Raw genomic sequence first — 16877 nt, 5'->3', positions numbered from 1 at the left:
TCTCGCTCGCTCGCCGCGTCTTCACCCTCGCTCAGGTGATCACAAATCTCTGCATGGTTTAAAGGTCACGGAGGGGGGGCGGGGGGGTTGACCATTGAGATTAGTGCGAGCGCTTAAGGCGGGAAAAACTTTGCCCGCCCGGCATGTCGTTAAAACAGTGATTAGGATGTCCTCCTGCTCTCCAACAGCTGATCGCTCATCCCGGGTCAGAGTCTCTGCCGTGTAAATACGGGATGCTTCCGAACCAGCAATGTCTGCACAGTGAAAGCCTCTGTGCCGCCGCATAGCAATCACAGTGTGTGTAATTGGCAATTAATGTGTGCTGACCTGCCAGACTAAAGTGGAGAAGAGAAGGTTTGGAAACCACTTGCCTGCTGGGCTCCACGTGGGAAAATGTGTGTTTAGGGTCAATTTTAAAGTGTGCACACGGAGCAGAGTTTTTTTTTGCTTCACCCCGGCACACTCGCAGAAACGCATGCCGCCTCAATTCAATCAGAGTTTACGGCTTGATCTCAAAACCACTGTTGCTTTGTTTTTTTTGTGAGTTTCCGAGCTCTTTAATGACTTCCAGAAATACTACCAGATAGCACGAGAGCGCTCGTTAAAACAATTAATCTGTGTGTTTGGGTGCATGTAAAACACGGCGGCGATACCGTTGTTCCATGGTGATGCATGTTGGTTCATTATGATGAAGGCAGCGCCCGCCATTGAAGTCACGTGTTGCAGCGACGATGGGAGGTTAAGATGTACTTTTCTCCCGGTTTGCTGGATGTTGTGCAAAGAATCTCGATGTAAAAGACTTTCAACGGGTTTTGTCAGTAAAGTAAAGTGTAAAATGCAGGAAAAAAGATCATCACTGCACTTTCTTTTGAAACACTAATCATTTACTAATTACCCCAGCTCATTAATTAAAATATGATATGTGAAATAACAGCATTAAAAATGTATTTTTCTCACACGAACGTCTCCACCGAGTCTCTGCAGGGTTTTACAGACGTTTCTAACATCAGTTTGTGCTGAAACTGTTTATTGATTAATTAGTCAACTGACAGAAAATGAATTTCCAGCAATCTAATAATCATTTATCAAGTAAAAATAGCAAACATTTACTGATTACTTTTGTTTTCAAATGAAACAACTTTTGAAGTTGACAAAACAAACATTCCGAAATAATTCGCCCTCAGAGAATGTGACGAACGTTTTCCTTATTCTCTGAGATCAAATCATTGACAGATCAATGGGTAATCAGAGTAATTGTTATTTGTAGCTGGAGCAACAACAATCAGTCAATGAATTCATGATTGTGGCTCGACCGAAAAAAAAGAATCAGAAAGGAAGTTTTATTACAGATTAATCTTGTAATTAATATTTCAAGCAAAGCAGGCAGACCATCTGGTTCCAGGTTTTGAAATGAGAACATGTTCTGCTGCTCTCGGCCTTCTCTGACAGTAAACTATAGCAATAGTTGTGTCACTACAGCTCCATAAAGTTCTGCACCGGCTTCACACCAGCAGGTATCTGACAAGTCAACCTGACTTTCAAACATCTCTTTTTCTCTTTCGGACACCAATGGGGGAAAAAGATTTTATTTCTCGGAGCTCGTTCTCTTGAACATTTAATAATTCATCCTATAAATCCATTAACCATTAAAAGGAGGTGTTGCAGTGCATTGCTGAGGTGTTGGCGCTCTTGGAGAGTCTTTTATAGTTTCATTGTTCCAGAGAACATTCGGGGAGATGATGCTTCTTCTCGCAGCAGCTCCTGGACGACAAGTCCTGCGTGTGCTGCTCCTCTGCTGCTCACAGACATGACACATCTTTCCATACTCTATAACACTGCATGTACAGTACATCGCAAAAGCTTCGCCGCCTTCTCTTCATATCTCTTTTTGCTTCACACACATTGCTTCCCGATGTGTTTCGCCGACAGCTTTCAGGTGACAGAGGTCAAGCGCTTTGAAACACATTCGCTAACAAGCTAATTGTTTCCTGTTGTCATCCCTCTCAGGGACCTGCTTTAACATGGCAAGTTACTGTTTTATCTTAAGAAATCAACTATCTGTCAGCGTTAGAAAAGCTTTTTCAACTTCACACCTCAAGTTCTAAAGAATTTGCATCAGTGGGGAAAAAACAACAACAAATACAGCCGAATGAAAAGCAGCTAGAAAAGAGAAATAGTGTCTCGCAGGTTGAAGATAATTTGGGTTATGACAAGATGTTTGTTATAATTTCAATGTTCTCTTTTAATTTGTCGCGTGTGTGTGTGTGTGTGTGTGTGTGTGTGTGATCAGGATTCAGCCCATCGGGCTGGTGGAGCGGATTCAGGCCATCGCCCAGAACATGTCCGACATGGCGGTGAGGGTGGAGCAGATCCTCCAGCGCAGCATGGCCAGCAGCAGAGGTACGATTTAAAACCCCACGGGCGCGTCCCGCCGCCCCCCACCCGGAGAATACCAACGAGGGCGCCGAACCCCTCGGATGAATCCCCCCGCTGTCCATTTCAAATCCATCCAATCAGAAAACACTTTCCCCCTCCGCCCGCGTGAGCCCGACTGTCAAGCCTTGATCCTTCCCCAACTCCTGAATGCAGTATTTATGTCCGCTGTGCGCCCGCTGGTTGATCATATAGAACATGACAGACATTATTCACAGCACATTACCCGTTCAAACGGCAAGCCGCTCTTTTGTGTCGGGGCGCAGGAGCGGTATGGCGTTGCACTGCTGTATCACAACAACACGGCTACAGGATGTTTAAATCACGATGATGAATTACTGCCTCGCTAATGGGATCTGGGCCTGTCAGCTTTTCTTTATTAGCCCCCACGCTCACTTTCTTTATTGGGCGCGGAATAAAAATCGGACAGCACGATTTAATTCACGATTCAATTCCACACCTCTCTCCGCTACGTTGCACTTTATGACTGAAAGCTATTTGCCTCACTGTCTCATTAAAATGTAGCAGATAATTTGCCTGTTGTCATAATGTCTGATATCATTTAAATAAGGCTTATGTGAGAACCTGGCAAAGTTTTGACAGCAGCAGGCAGTGGCACTTTTCATCGTGAGGCCTCTGCCGTCATCGCGATAATCAGACAGAATGGCTGGCAATTATCTGTCTGTGATTGTGCTCTTCGGCGCTCGGCAGGATGCTGGCGGAGGAGCTGCAACTGCTCCTTTAATTAGGCTCACCGGAGCCGGGCTCCGAGGAGAAGAAAGAAGGGCAAAAAGGGAAGGAGAGGAGGGGCAGAGAGCGGGGAAGAAAAGAGTGAGAGAAAGAGACAGGAAAGATGGGATGAGAAGGAAAAGGGAGCAAGGAAGATATGGTGGGTGTAGGTGGGGATGTAGGTGGATGAGGAGGAGGAGGAGGGGGGGCAGTCTATGTATAGTAAATCCAGTGAGTGAGATGGAGCAGAGACTTGGCCATTCAGCAGGGGACGCCCGGCTTTTACAGGAGCTTGTTAGCTATCGCTCCTCTCTAATTTATGTCTGCTCGTCCCAAAGGCCGGAGGATATACGCTGTAATGCAAAAGACAAACAGATTTAATCCCACGGGGAAGCTCTGTTAATCCCTGTTTGATCAAAAGGAGCCCTGTGAGGTCTCGTGAGGTCCAAGGCTGTAGCGGTAATTCGACGTGTGTACGTTTTATATGGAGCTGGGTGTTGCGTTGCAAAATTAAACCTTGAATATCATCTCGCATATTGAAAGGATTTCAAGATCGTGGAATAGAAAACTGATACTTTGATTTGATCAACCCCCCCCCAAAAAAAGGAAAAACATGTATCTTGTATCTCGCGAGCTTGTCTTCATTATCTTCGTCTTTGTGTTTGACTTTTGTTGTTTGCGCGCTGAAACAAAAACAACAATGCGGCTGATTTGTGCCGCTGTCTGATGCGTGGGGTCTTTTGTTGGAGCCCGAGTGTACTTGCTTTGATAAATACCCTGCGTTTGTCTTTCCTCCATGCAGGCAGGGAGGGGACGTTAGGGCAATGTGAGACGCCTAAAGATCTTCGTTATCCAGACTGCTCCAGCAAGATGGATGTAAGTCTTCACACTGAATCTCACTTAAGTCCAAAGTGCTCCACACAGAAAGAGAACATGGCATTGTCCTTGGGCACTCAACATATATTTTGTATAATAAGACAAGAGGACGTGTAAAGGCTCCTTCGTGGAGAACAGCTTGTCTGAGCGACATGAAAACAACTGAATATAGAAAAGAATAAAACCGTTTTTTTAAACCCGCTGCACTGTAAATTCATACTTTGTGTGAACTTCAGCCGACAGCAACAGCAGCCAAAGCGCTGTGGACAATAATAGCCTTCACAATGCAGCACCAAAGTGTGCTTCTTCCTCTTATAGTGTTGATATCGGTGAAGAAATGTTATGAGAGCAGCAGAAAAATGTGTGAAAAATATACACGCCTTCTGTTAAACATATATAGTTGAGCCAAAACGCAGCATATAGAGAGAAAAAAAGAACAAATGCTCAGTGCACCGTTCTTAGTATCACAATCATGTTTATGCATGAAGGAGGCCTCCATGAATATGCCCGTCAGTGCCTCAGCGTATGAATGTGTGAATGCATTATACGCATCCACTCATTAGGGACGGGTCGGGTACGTGTGGATCGTACAGGCCAGCTGCTTTAGATTAACCTCACAGTCTCAGGTGTTTTTTGTTTTTTTTAACAGAGAATGTTTTTGTGCTCCGTCGGCAAAAAACAGAAGCGCCTCTAACCTGGAGGGGGAGATCCCAACTATCTTATGCATCCATTCAGCCTCGTAACTAAACTATTTTGCACTGTTTGAGTATTCGGCCTGCATCCTCTCCTGGGATGTCCACTCTTGTCGGAAATTCAGTTGACCCGAGCGCCACGAAGCAAATTCTGCCCCGTCGAACATCCTTATCACGTTAGCGCGCTGGATGAGCTCGTCGATGCTGTTTTTATTGACTCCAGCTGTGAGCGGGAAGCCACGACGAGTTTTAAAACTTCACGTCAAGTGGCAATTATGTAGCGCACTTGACCTCAGAGCATCGACGGTTCATTTAGTCAGCGTGAAATCAGATAACATCGTTTGATTTTTCTTCTTCTGTGCACCCACAATAAAGAACCCGAGGCTTTGAATTAAAGGTAAAATGTGAGAGCGAATAAGAACGACAGCAGAGGGCCCAGTTGGTTTCAACATGATAAAAAGGACACAAGGGATGTGTTATAAACCAGTCTACAGCATTTTACAGAGATAAGAGTTTGTCTTTTTGTCCTCCAGTGGATGCGAGCTCGTTGGACCTCAGACCCTTGCTATGCCTTCTACGGCGTGGACGGCTCGGACTGCTCTTTCCTGGTCTACCTGAGCGAGGTGGAGTGGTTCTGCCCCCCGCTGGCCTGGAGGAACCAGACCGCCACGCCCACCTTGAAGCCTCCACCCAAGAGACAGGTGACGCAACATCACCTTACCGCTCATCCATCATTCGGCGAGCTGGAGGAGGAAACATAGGAACAGAACACATAGGCAACAATTTGATGCAAAAAGGTCAAACGTATTCCTGCAGCGACTTCAGTCCAAGTTCCTCGAAAGCATAAGTAGCCCTGGAGCGCGACGGCCTGCTTCTTGAGTGCGAGGTCAACAGGGTGTGACCTTCCTCTCTGCACGAGAGACGGCTAGTTAGTTTCACACCTGTTCAGCGCGAGGAGGAAATCCATCAGGAAAAGTACGAGACGGGATATTTCAGCCGGGAGTAAAAAGACGACAGCGAGGCCAACTGATGAGGCACACAGACGTGTGCGCTCACACCTAAACAATGGTGTCCATCATCTCGCAGTGACAAGGAAGCTGGTGTAAATGTGTGACTACTAAATTGACTTAATTAGTTATAGTCGATTGAAATGATTACCGACAGCGCGCTGTTGAAATACTGCGACCGTAAATCTGGTGGCTTGCCGCTGATGCTCACAGAATGCTTTGAACTTATTCCCCAACTTCAAGCAAAGCATTTATTACTTCACTCTTTGATTAAAAGCTCCTCGGAGAATGTGCACGCCGTCTCTCACAGGGTGCTGGCTGTCGTTTTCATTGGCGTTTGCCTTTCTGCGTCATTGAACTTTCATATTTTCGGCGTCAACACACGACGCGCTGTTCAGCTCGCGATCGCTCCTCGAGGCCCCTCCCCCGCCTTCCTCCCCAGAGCGACGCACAGCCGGCAGGACGGGCCCTGATGTGAATTCACACTCCTACCTTCTGCTCTAATTGCCGGCATTCACTGACACTAATCCCGGGGCTTCCCTTGAGTACTCTGCATTTTGCTGCGCCGCACACAACTCGCTCTCGAGAGCGATAATTCACCTGCATTGTGAGAGCGCGCCGCAGCTCTGCATATTGATTTTGTCTTGGAGAGATTCTCCGCCTCGCCGTATGTGTACTTGAGAGAGGCAGGCGGTCGGTTTCTGCGCGTCAGTTCTCTCTTCTGTACATTTCTAAGTCCTCTGTGCTCCCTTATGCAGTTACTCCATTGATTAATACTTGCACGCTGGTATTGGGATGTGATGCAGTGATTATGGTGGGCAGAGGAGGAGATGTAAAATGAGAGCAGACTTATTTATGAGGATTATCCAGGAATCCCTCAGGCAACCTGTCTGAGAGGCCTAGCCAAAGGCTTCTAGCAGATAACAGGATATGACAGGCTCTCTGTGCTATACGCTACGCAGTTACCTCCTAAAAGACTTACACTTTTTTAGGAGCCCACCCCCTCCGCTGCAGGTATTCAGATTCATAACTACCTGTTCTTTATGCTCTGATGTCGAACATATGTACACGGTCTACATGAAGAAATGAAGCAGCTTCTCATGTAAAGAACACATCAGAGGTTCTCAACACTTTTGATTCCTTCCAGGCGGTTTTCCAGTCCGACATCGGGGCTCTGCTGGAGCAGGTGGGCACCGGGAAGGAGTCCCTGAGCTTCATGAAGCGACGCATACGCAGGATGGCGGCGCAGTGGGCCTCCGCCGCTCGACGGCTGGATGACAAGCTCAGCAACCACTGGAGAGAGCAGAAAAGGGTGACTATGAGCCACGCATTCATCTGCTTCGGCACACACTGGAGGATGAAAGTGTGGGATGAGAGAACAAGTCTGTGTTGCGGTTTCATCTTTTCAAAGCCTCGTCGTGCTTGCAAACAGACTGCGGATGACGAGCCAGTAAAAAGTGCTTTTCTCAGTTTCAACAAATTTTCCTTCTTGTGTTTTTTTCTGTAACCCTGGAAACATATTCAGCAGCTCCAAATTTAGGCATTAAAGAGAGAGAAAAGACGCTCTTAGCTCAGGATGTTTTGGATCAAACATCAGAAAGCCAGACAGGCCTTTAATGTCCACTTGTGAGGCTGCTAACTGATCACAACACCAGTGAGTTTTGTTGGACTGAAGTCTTCTTTTCTCTGAAGCTACTTGGCGTGAACAGTAGAAGGTTGAGTGACAGACATCGGATCATCAGATGATGCAGAGTTCCTCCTTGTAGGCATTGATTGGCTCTCATGCCCTCTCATCACGGACATTTACAGCGACATTTACACAAAGTGTCAAAGAGCGCTGCCGGCTGGAACAGACGTTTGATAAAATGACACGAAACCCCTCCTGGCGTCAAAGTAAAGCCTTTACCAGACACTATAACTTGGAAGGGATTAATCCAGTCTTCAAAACTGCTACACTTTCATCCCTCGATTGCCGAGTTATTTTTGCCTTTTTGTGGCTGTTTGATATGTCTGTGACACGTTATGATGTGTGTGTGCGTTGACATGCTGCCAGTGGGCGCGACAGCAGTCTTCTTACTTTGAGCTGCTTCATTTTTTTTTGTCTGGAATATCATAAACTGGCCGTTAAACTCTAAAACAACCAGCCAATCAGTCCACTTTGCTTCAGACCCACAGAGATCATGGCCATGAAATAGCGCCACCGAAGTGTGTGCAGCTTTGACGTGCACTCTACACCCACATCCATAAACAACATAAGGTTTCACTGCCTGACACGTGGGACCTTTTACGCCGTCGAACATATGACTAACCGGTAAATGTTAGTGCAGATAACAGCATCATCGTGGCGATACTATTTTCATACCCACACAGGTGGTAGGTGAGCAATACATGAGATGTTCAGTTTTTTAAAAGATAGAGACTTCATATCTGTTGAACACATGTAAGAAAGTAATGTATGGCCTTACCAGAGAATATATAATAATCATAATTATGATATATATATATATATATATATATATATATATATATATATATATATATATATATATATATATATATATATATATATACAGTATCTCTACTGTCCATTAGACTCTGCACCCATTTTACACATCAAGTTCTCCATGAGGTCACAGTGACGTCAACAGGGTAACTGGGATTAGCTGAACACCTTATGATAACAGTTGCTAACTAGCTCTCAGACTCTCCTGCGGTTGTTTCTGATTTTCTTCATTTTCAGGCTGGTTTTGTGGATTTGCAGCTCGTCATTAAAACGTCTGTGATGCTAGTTTCCTGGAGAGCTGAGAAGGAAATGTATGTTCATAAAATGTTACCTTTCTACGTAAAACCCGTTGAGCTAACTTTAACAGACTACGTTAGCACATCAAAAACTAGCGTTAGCACTTGTATACTGAATGTATATACATGCTTTAATGATATTAACAGTAAACAAAGACCTACCCAAATGTACTTATGTTGCTTTTTAAGCGTTAAGTTTGTATACTCAACACATGCTAACAGCTTATCATTTCCATATGTCTAAAATGAATCACAAAACAAAAGCACAACCTTAACTCGGGCATGACAGTGGTTCCTTTGGCCTGAAGCATCAGTCATGACCGACACGTGACTCATTTACATGCACGTCTCAAAGGAGAATATTAATGAAGAGCGGTGTCATTATGTGTTTGTTTTCTTCTCATAGTGAAGAGGCGGAGGACTGTGTGTTACATATCGGTTTCACCAAATTGTTTTCAATTATGTGAGGAGCTCTATGAATGCCTTTGTAGCTGAAAACCAGCTTGAAACTCAAAAAGCTTTCACGAAACAAGAGAAATGAGAGATATTAATTCGTAGTGTTTTGCTTTTTGTCAATAAGCCGACAGTATCCTGGCGTTCTGCTGCACGTGTGTTTGTTCTTTTCAACATTTTCTTTCATCGGCCAGTTTTCAGCTGGAAAGCCGGTTCAGTGAATAACAATGCTCTCTTCCAAAATGCCTGCTTCTTCCCGACTGGAGAGAGGGCTTTGTCTATTTTAATGGTATGTTTGACGGTAATAATTACTGTCCATTAAGCAGACCCTGCAGGTTTGGCTTGCATCACTGAAACAGAAAAACAGAAATAGAAATATGTTTATAGAAGAGCATGTATCCTGCCAGCCTGTACTTCCTGTTCTGTCTTGCTGTTCTTAGTGTGCACTTTAAAACTCATATTTACCCTCTAACACTCTTTGCTCTGTGTCCTTGTGATGTCAAAGTTATAAATCATCAGTGTTGTGTTGGTTTTTATCCGGCTGTACTCTCAACTGGAAGCAAAATGACTTGAACATGATGGCAAGTGACCAAACAAACATTCACCGGGGAAAAGTGCTCTTTTAAATGTCTCCAGGCTCGTTGGCTAATTAGCCGCTCAGCTCATTAAACGGCGCGTAGTACCTGCAACCTGTCACTTTGATCCGTTCAGATGCTCGTGTCGTCTACAACAAACTGTGTGTAGCTTGTACGCTACAGTGAAAGTTTGGGTGCTTTGTCTCTGGTTATCCTGCTGGTGCCAATAGAAACAACAGACTTGTTCTCAGCCTGCCAGCTGCTGTCAAACACAAACCCTTTGTAATGTATTTTGGTCTGCAAAGGTGACTAAATGGCATTACATGTGAACCTTCAGGGGTCTTCTCACAGCATTTGTATTGTGTTTCAGCACTGTGTATGTTCTATTTGTATCAAATTGAATAAGCTATTGCCTTCCCCTCCTTGAGTTGTGCATCCGACACGTGGGACTCATACATGTGTACAGCGCTGCAGGCTAAACAGCAGTCCATTGTGTCCGCAGTGCGGGAGATGACATTTTGGTTTGGATTGGTATTTGTATCAGAACTGCAGAAAAAAAAATTGTATTGAAAAGTTTCTAGTTATTAAATTTAGGTCTGAAAAGCTCCCGTTTCAAAACCAATTTCGCCCAGTCGGATACATACTCCAGCCGGTGAGACATGGGGGAAGTCTTTTTAAGCAGACCTTGGTAATACAAACATCACATGAATACGCAGCTTCAGAAATAGATTTTGGGGGATAGTTTAGGGAAAATTTGATAACATATCAGTTTTGTTTTCTGTTTGCCATTTGAAGTAAGGACACCTCTACAGGTGTCGGAGGGGTTCGTGTTGATATCTACAGTAACAGGTGGAGAACTCACTGTCACGCCGTTAAACAAATCGTTGAATGAATGTGTGGTCTATTAGATGAATAAAATGGAACCTTATTGAGAAAAAAAAAATCTAATTTCATTACATATTTAACAGCCTGGAAATTCCATCCTTCCGCATCAGCAATTAAACCATTCGCACATCGTTCTGCATTTCAATTAGTTCTCCGCAGGTCACTTTTCATTTTACTGATTGCATTTCTTAGGAGTAGTGTGAATGTTCTTTCACTCTGCTTTCTCCCTTTCATTGGACACTGAATTATATTTAAAATTTAATCCAATGCCAAATATCAGAAATGTATTCTCATGTGAATCCTTTCAAGCATTTTGGAAAATTCCTCCCACAAAATCTCAAGAAGTCACCGATTATCTGACTGTAAAAATAAAAAAAGATGAAAATAATGACTTGTTCTCAACAATATGTGCAGAAATGGTTGAACATAAATGCACACGTTGAATTAAACACAATGCTGAGATGAGCTGCACTCCCCTCTTGACTGGACTTTGTTTCTTTTCCTTCTGCCTTCAGATTCTAATCCATGTGGGCTTTCTAACAGAGGAGTCTGGGGATGTTTTCAGTCCCAAAGTGCTGAAAGGGGGTCCTCTGGGTGAGATGGTGCAATGGGCCGACATCCTCACAGCCCTCCATGTGCTGGGACACAACCTCAAGATCTCCGTTTCTCTCAAGGAGCTGCACGGGTGAGTTTAGATCTGACTTATTCCTCTCTGATCACGTTATTTTAAAGCTGGCGACATTGAACTGCTCCAGTCGGTGGACAATACTTTGCTTTAGCAGTGACGTTCCTCACATTCATATTTAAAGGGAGATCCTGTGGCGCATTGGTGCAGGAATCATCCATCAATCTATGATTCGTTATCATTAATTGTTGAATAAAAATGCATTGTTGTCCACTCAGCGAGGTATCGGCAGCCGCTGCTCGCACACTGTTTACGATCACCTTCGGCCACACAGATACGCTATCTCTCCTCGCTGCAGAGTGTTGTTTCAGCCCAAGGGCTTGACAGCATCTCTACAGTTTGTGCACCTCCTTCCTGCTGCAGCTCACCCGCTGCACAGTGATAACGGGCTTGTCGCTCGTCATCACAAACATAAGTGCTTATGCCAGTTGACACGCACTCACACACATGTTGGCATCCGGTCAAACTGGCGCTAGACGGTTACATCTAAAAATATAAGACTATTGATTGTCACACTGGCGAGGTGCCATCGGAGGAGTTCAGGCGGGTCCGGTCCTGTCACTGACATTTTCTCGCCCGTCGTGATCTTTCTCTCCGGTTTCACGCTGGCTGCTCCGGAAAATGACAAGTGCACAAAATGTACGAGATGAGATCTTCTGTCGATTCTTTTCTGCCAGTGGGGGACGCGAAGCTGTAGCAGACGGGCTGATGATAATGTGCACTTGTTATTGACTGCTGTATCTATTGCTGGAGGCCAGATGTAAGGGCATTTATGAGCTGAAGCTGCCCTTTGATTTTAAATGTGTGAAGAAAAAAGCTGCCTTGATGACATCAGCGAGGTGGGTAAGACGCCGCAGTGGGAATGCTTCTGCTAAGCGCGCTATTATTTACTCCGTTAATTGGTGTCACGGTGTATTGAATCACTGCACAATGTCTCCATTGGGAATGCCATCAGAAAAGTGCAGAATATTTTGCTGAAGACTCACCGGCCATGGTTAAAGCCAAAACTTTTCCCCCAGATGAATGTAGTCCACATATGTTTGTGCATTTAAGACGTCATGCCTCAGCAGAGAGAGAGACAGAGACGGAGAGAGAGAGAGAGACAGAGACAGAGAGACAGAGAGAGAGAGAGAGACAGAGACAGAGAGAAAGAGTGAGACCGAGAGAAAGAGTGAGAGAGAGATCTACTTTATTGAGAGATTTTTTTTTCTTCTTTTTCTACGTTTATATAAGTGTGCTGTGGCGTTCCATTAGGGCTGATATTGGTCTCTATTCATCAGGAAATGAAATGTTCAGCCTTAGAGAAAATATAATGGAAAGCTGAAATTGAAGGCAAGTGGATTTATGAGCAGGCTCAGGCCATATTCACTCTCCCCACGAAACACAACCCAGTGTACATATCCCACTGTTTTCATGGCCATCTTGAATTGGCCAGTTAATGGCAGATGCTGAACATCCATAAATCCCTTTCCTGTGACTATTAACAAATATAAAAAGGGAACGTTTCTCTCCATCCCTTACTCCCACGCGCTATCAAATTGACAGATCGTTATGTGGGTTGTGCTCCTACAGATTCCCTCAGGCTTGTATCTATTTACATTTCCTGCTCTTCACTTTCCTACCTCGGCTTTGAAAAGGAGTTAAATATCACTGAACTGCCTGCTGTGGTCCTCACACGGACAGGATAGCTGATATGTTGAGCGGTTTCTCCGACAGACACAACGGGAGCTTAGCTACGGTGGGAGTAAAGCTGTTGGTTTGCATCACATTATTGCCTCTAATTGGCAACTTTCATTCTCTCCGGTGGCTTCAGCGAGTCGTCACTTTGGCTGGCATCTTTCAAATCAGTTATGCTCACACATCCCGCCTTCAGCCAGTCTTGTCCATTCAAGATCCCGCAGATGCTCCACTGGCGCACTTGTTTCAGTCTTTTCTCCTACCACACAATCTATTTTTCACAGTTTGATCTCATGCAACTTTTACCTCCTACCTATGGCTCTGCCTTCACAGACGTACCAGTCATTGCATAAAAAGCCACGACTGAATATTGTCTTTCTTTCACCTTTTTCTTAAACCGTAAACGTCAGTGGCCTCCATGTTTTCGTCCGACAGCGTGCTGCTAATCACGCCTTTGATATTGTGACCAATTCATGGAGGAATCTGTCACTAGCTACTGGTTAGCAAACTGGTCGGCTGGAAATTCAGTCATAAAGATGGAAGAAGGAAGAGCCATGTAAAGTGAAAGCAGTAACAGAGGATCAAGAGAAGAAACAGTCCTGGTTTCCTGTAATTGAGGTGGAGGTTGGGACATCACTTCTGTCAGGAACACCGGCACACTGAGGAGGGAGGCCCCTCGGCAGTTTGCAGGGCGGCAAAGACAGCTGTCACTTCCGCTTGGGGATCTCATCCTCATCCCGTCCGGAGCGACGTGGGTAATTAGCCGCCAACAGAGCATGGCGTCTCAGCTCACGAGAAGGTGGAGCACGGCGCGAGAAAAACAGAGGAGGGAGAGGATAAGGAGGCTGGATGTAGCTGCAGGCAGCCTGTCGGGTTAAGCCAGTTCTGTTAGCAAGTTATGTTAGCCAGTTCTGTTAGCAAGATATGTTAGCCAGTTATGTTAGTCAGTTATGTTAGCCAGTTATGTTAGCAAGTTATGTTAGTCAGTTATGTTAGCCAGTTCTGTTAGCAAGTTATGTTAGTCAGTTATGTTAGCCAGTTCTGTTAGCAAGTTATGTTAGTCAGTTATGTTAGCAAGTTATGTTAGTCAGTTATGTTAGCAAGTTATGTTAGCCAGTTCTGTTAGCAAGTTATGTTAGCCAGTTCTGTTAGCAAGTTATGTTAACCAGTTATGTTAGCAAGTTATGTTAGTCAGTTATGTTAGCCAGTTCTGTTAGCAGCATATGTTAACCAGTTATGTTAGCCAGTTATGTTAGCCAGTTCTGTTAGCAGCATATGTTAACCAGTTATGTTAGCCAGTTATGTTAGCAAGATATGTTTGCCAGTTCTGTTAGCAAGTTATGTTAGTCAGTTATGTTAGCCAGTTATGTTAGCAAGTTATGTTAGTCAGTTATGTTAGCCAGTTATGTTAGACAGTTATGTTTGCAAGCAGAGTGGAGAAGCTGTGTTCGCACACACTGTTGTGATCCCAAGATGGTTCCCACAACCTCTCTGCCTTCTCTTTCTTTCTCACGCTCTTCTAACTCCACTGTTTTTACACACTATTGTAGCTTTAGCTCTGGTTTAACACAGCGCTGCACATTAACCCACCAGGTGAATTTACCTTGTTTCTCCCTGCAAACACACAGACGTGCCTGAATTATGTGATCAGTAATCTGAACAAATTATTTAACAAATGTCAAATTGGGGGTCAATGGTCTGTAATGCGCCAGCCAGAACAATGTGAGTCATGACAGGCGTGTGCAGGGGTTTCTGAAGTGTTGAAAATCAAAGCTGTCTTTTCCCTCGAAGCTCCAACAAAGAGCCTTATTGGGCTGCCAGTCTCAGCTGGTGCCTCTCCGTCAGTGCTGATGCTCTCTCACCCTGCAGCCGTCTGATTGATGTGTCTTTGTTTCTATGCTTTGAGATTAAATGCAAAAAACAGCAGCACCGATAAAAATAGCCGGTATCAGCCGTCAGTTAGGTAACATCTTTCGGATGTGTCTTCGGCACAGTGTTGCATTTTTACTAATTGAGGTTAACAGTGCAGTGTTTGTGTGATATTCCTTAATTTTATAACACAGCTTTTATTGTCCTAAAATACAACTGCTGTCAGTGTTTCTAAATATATGTTGGCCTTAAGGCTCGGTGTTTTTGTTTTTATAGATTTTTCGCAAAATATGACCAGACTGGTTCAAATTAATTTTCCCGCTGATTCACAGCGCTCCCACAAAATGTTATTTTCTTCTGCAGCATAAGGACTTTGTTTACCGCACTTCAAGATGTTGTGACGGCTCGGAAAGTGCTTCTCGAATCGACACTCTTGAGGAGACAAATGAGCTGCTGACGACACAAAAACAGTCTAATCTAAATTTACCCCAGATCTTTTCTTTTCCTCGTAAAATTTCCTTTTTTGTTTTTGTTTTATCCAAGCTGAAGATAATGAGACTAAGTCCCTCTATACATTAACATAAAGTAAGGTTGTTGCTCATTACGAACAGACACGTAGCCCCACTGCACATCAAAGCGGGGCATCAGCTGTCTCTGATCACAACAGCGTCAACATCTGAGCTTTTCTCTCCTGTTATCCTGCAGTCTCAAGTGGTCGATTATCATGCCGGACTCTGTTCCCTGTGGCAGGCCGGCTCCACAAACAGCGGCACACCGGCGCTCCTCTCCGCTCGCGTCATCCCTCTCACACCACGAGGCCGCACTGCCGCCCTCGGTAAACCGCTTGCCCCTCAGACGTACATCTGCCTCAGCCAATTCCCCTCCCTGTTGGATATGCGCACCCTGTATGGCAGCGTTTCCAACACTCTTTTTCTCTGACTCTCTCCCTTTTCCCCAAACTGGTGAGTTGCCATGGTGCCAGTGGCCAGCTGTGAAACAGAGGACTTGTGCCCAATGCTTGTCAAATGTTTTTTGGGATTATGTTTGCAAGTCTTGAACCTTTTGTTCCTCTTTTTGCAGTCTTTCTTTTTTGCAATCAATCTCTCACAACGTCTCCATTGTGAAGGCTGAGTAGGTCATTAAAACAGATGTGTTTTTTTTCAAGGGAGGGAGCGAGAATACAAATAAAAGCTGAATTTATCCAACTCACAATTCTTGTCTGCTCCCAGAGCCTGGGAGCTTATGTTTAAGAGCCAAATCCAGTGTTGTCCAACAGTTAGAAACATCAAATCAGTGACATAATCCTTCACTCTGAAGGACGCAGCCAGTGTTATCTCTTGTGAAACAACTCTGTAATTGCATTTTTTTTATATTTGAAGAGCAGCAACGCTCGGGGACGTGTGTATGCTGCTGAAAGGAATTAACTACATTTTTCATCAAAACAAAGCAAAACAACACCAATATAGCATATATCAATTCATACCAGCAACGGTATGGCTCCTCAATGTGTGTTGAATAGCTTATAGAGGTCAATGGAGCTGTAAATCACGGAGGCTGTGGCTGCCGTTCTTGTTAGTTTGATACATTCATTGCTGGTTGTGGTCTCTTCTTGGGATTTGTTGATAATGATGAAAAGATTAAATCATGCCAGCCTGCGTGTGCATCTGTGAAGGAGAAATAGAGAAAACCAGAGATAGAGTCGTCTGTGCCTGCTTGTGTATGCATACTTTATAAAGTGTGTGTGCCTGTGTGTAACAGTATGTGTGTACTCCCAGTTCCAGACTCCTGGCTCCTTAATACACTTTAATCCCTTTACTCTTCCCTTAAAGTTTGCCCCGGATTTGCATATATCCAATTAAACCTCTGAACAGCAGCAGCTGCAGTGGATCTGTGAGGAGCAGAGTCACGTACAGTCACTGTGATACATCTGCGCTCACATCTAACCGGGAGAGGCCACGCAGGCCATAATTCAACCTTAAACGCACACACACACACTATAGAAAAGCACATAATGTATGCGACACACAATTGGCCACACATGTGATTGAAAGATATGCATAATACATTTTTATGTATCACAAAAGGCATCTTTAGCATGTGCAAGTGAGTTTCACCTGTGTGTGTGTGTGTGTGTGTGTGTGTGTGTGTGTGTGTGTCTGTGTGTGTGTGTGTGTGTGTGTGTGTGTTCTGTCCTTTG

The 16877-nt window shown here is 44.5% G+C and overlaps 1 protein-coding gene across 1 annotated transcript in view; it reads left to right on the top strand.

The window, feature by feature from the left end:
* LOC137786691 (alpha-1,6-mannosylglycoprotein 6-beta-N-acetylglucosaminyltransferase B-like) overlaps nt 1–16877 on the top strand; it is a 49820-nt gene that overhangs the window by 13740 nt on the left and 19203 nt on the right. The window contains exons 4-8 of the mRNA XM_068578743.1: nt 2291–2400; nt 3965–4038; nt 5264–5431; nt 6885–7049; nt 10965–11134. Coding sequence (XP_068434844.1) covers nt 2291–2400; nt 3965–4038; nt 5264–5431; nt 6885–7049; nt 10965–11134 — 687 coding nt within the window. The remainder of the gene's footprint in view (nt 1–2290; nt 2401–3964; nt 4039–5263; nt 5432–6884; nt 7050–10964; nt 11135–16877) is intronic.

This window comes from Clinocottus analis, unplaced genomic scaffold (assembly GCF_023055335.1).
Source record: "Clinocottus analis isolate CAN_PGR_092001 unplaced genomic scaffold, fCliAna1.0.p SCAF_16, whole genome shotgun sequence".
In the NCBI taxonomy this organism is placed as follows: domain Eukaryota; kingdom Metazoa; phylum Chordata; class Actinopteri; order Perciformes; family Cottidae; genus Clinocottus; species Clinocottus analis.
Note: the sequence above shows the minus strand (reverse complement) of the source record. Positions and strands in the feature narration are given on the sequence as shown.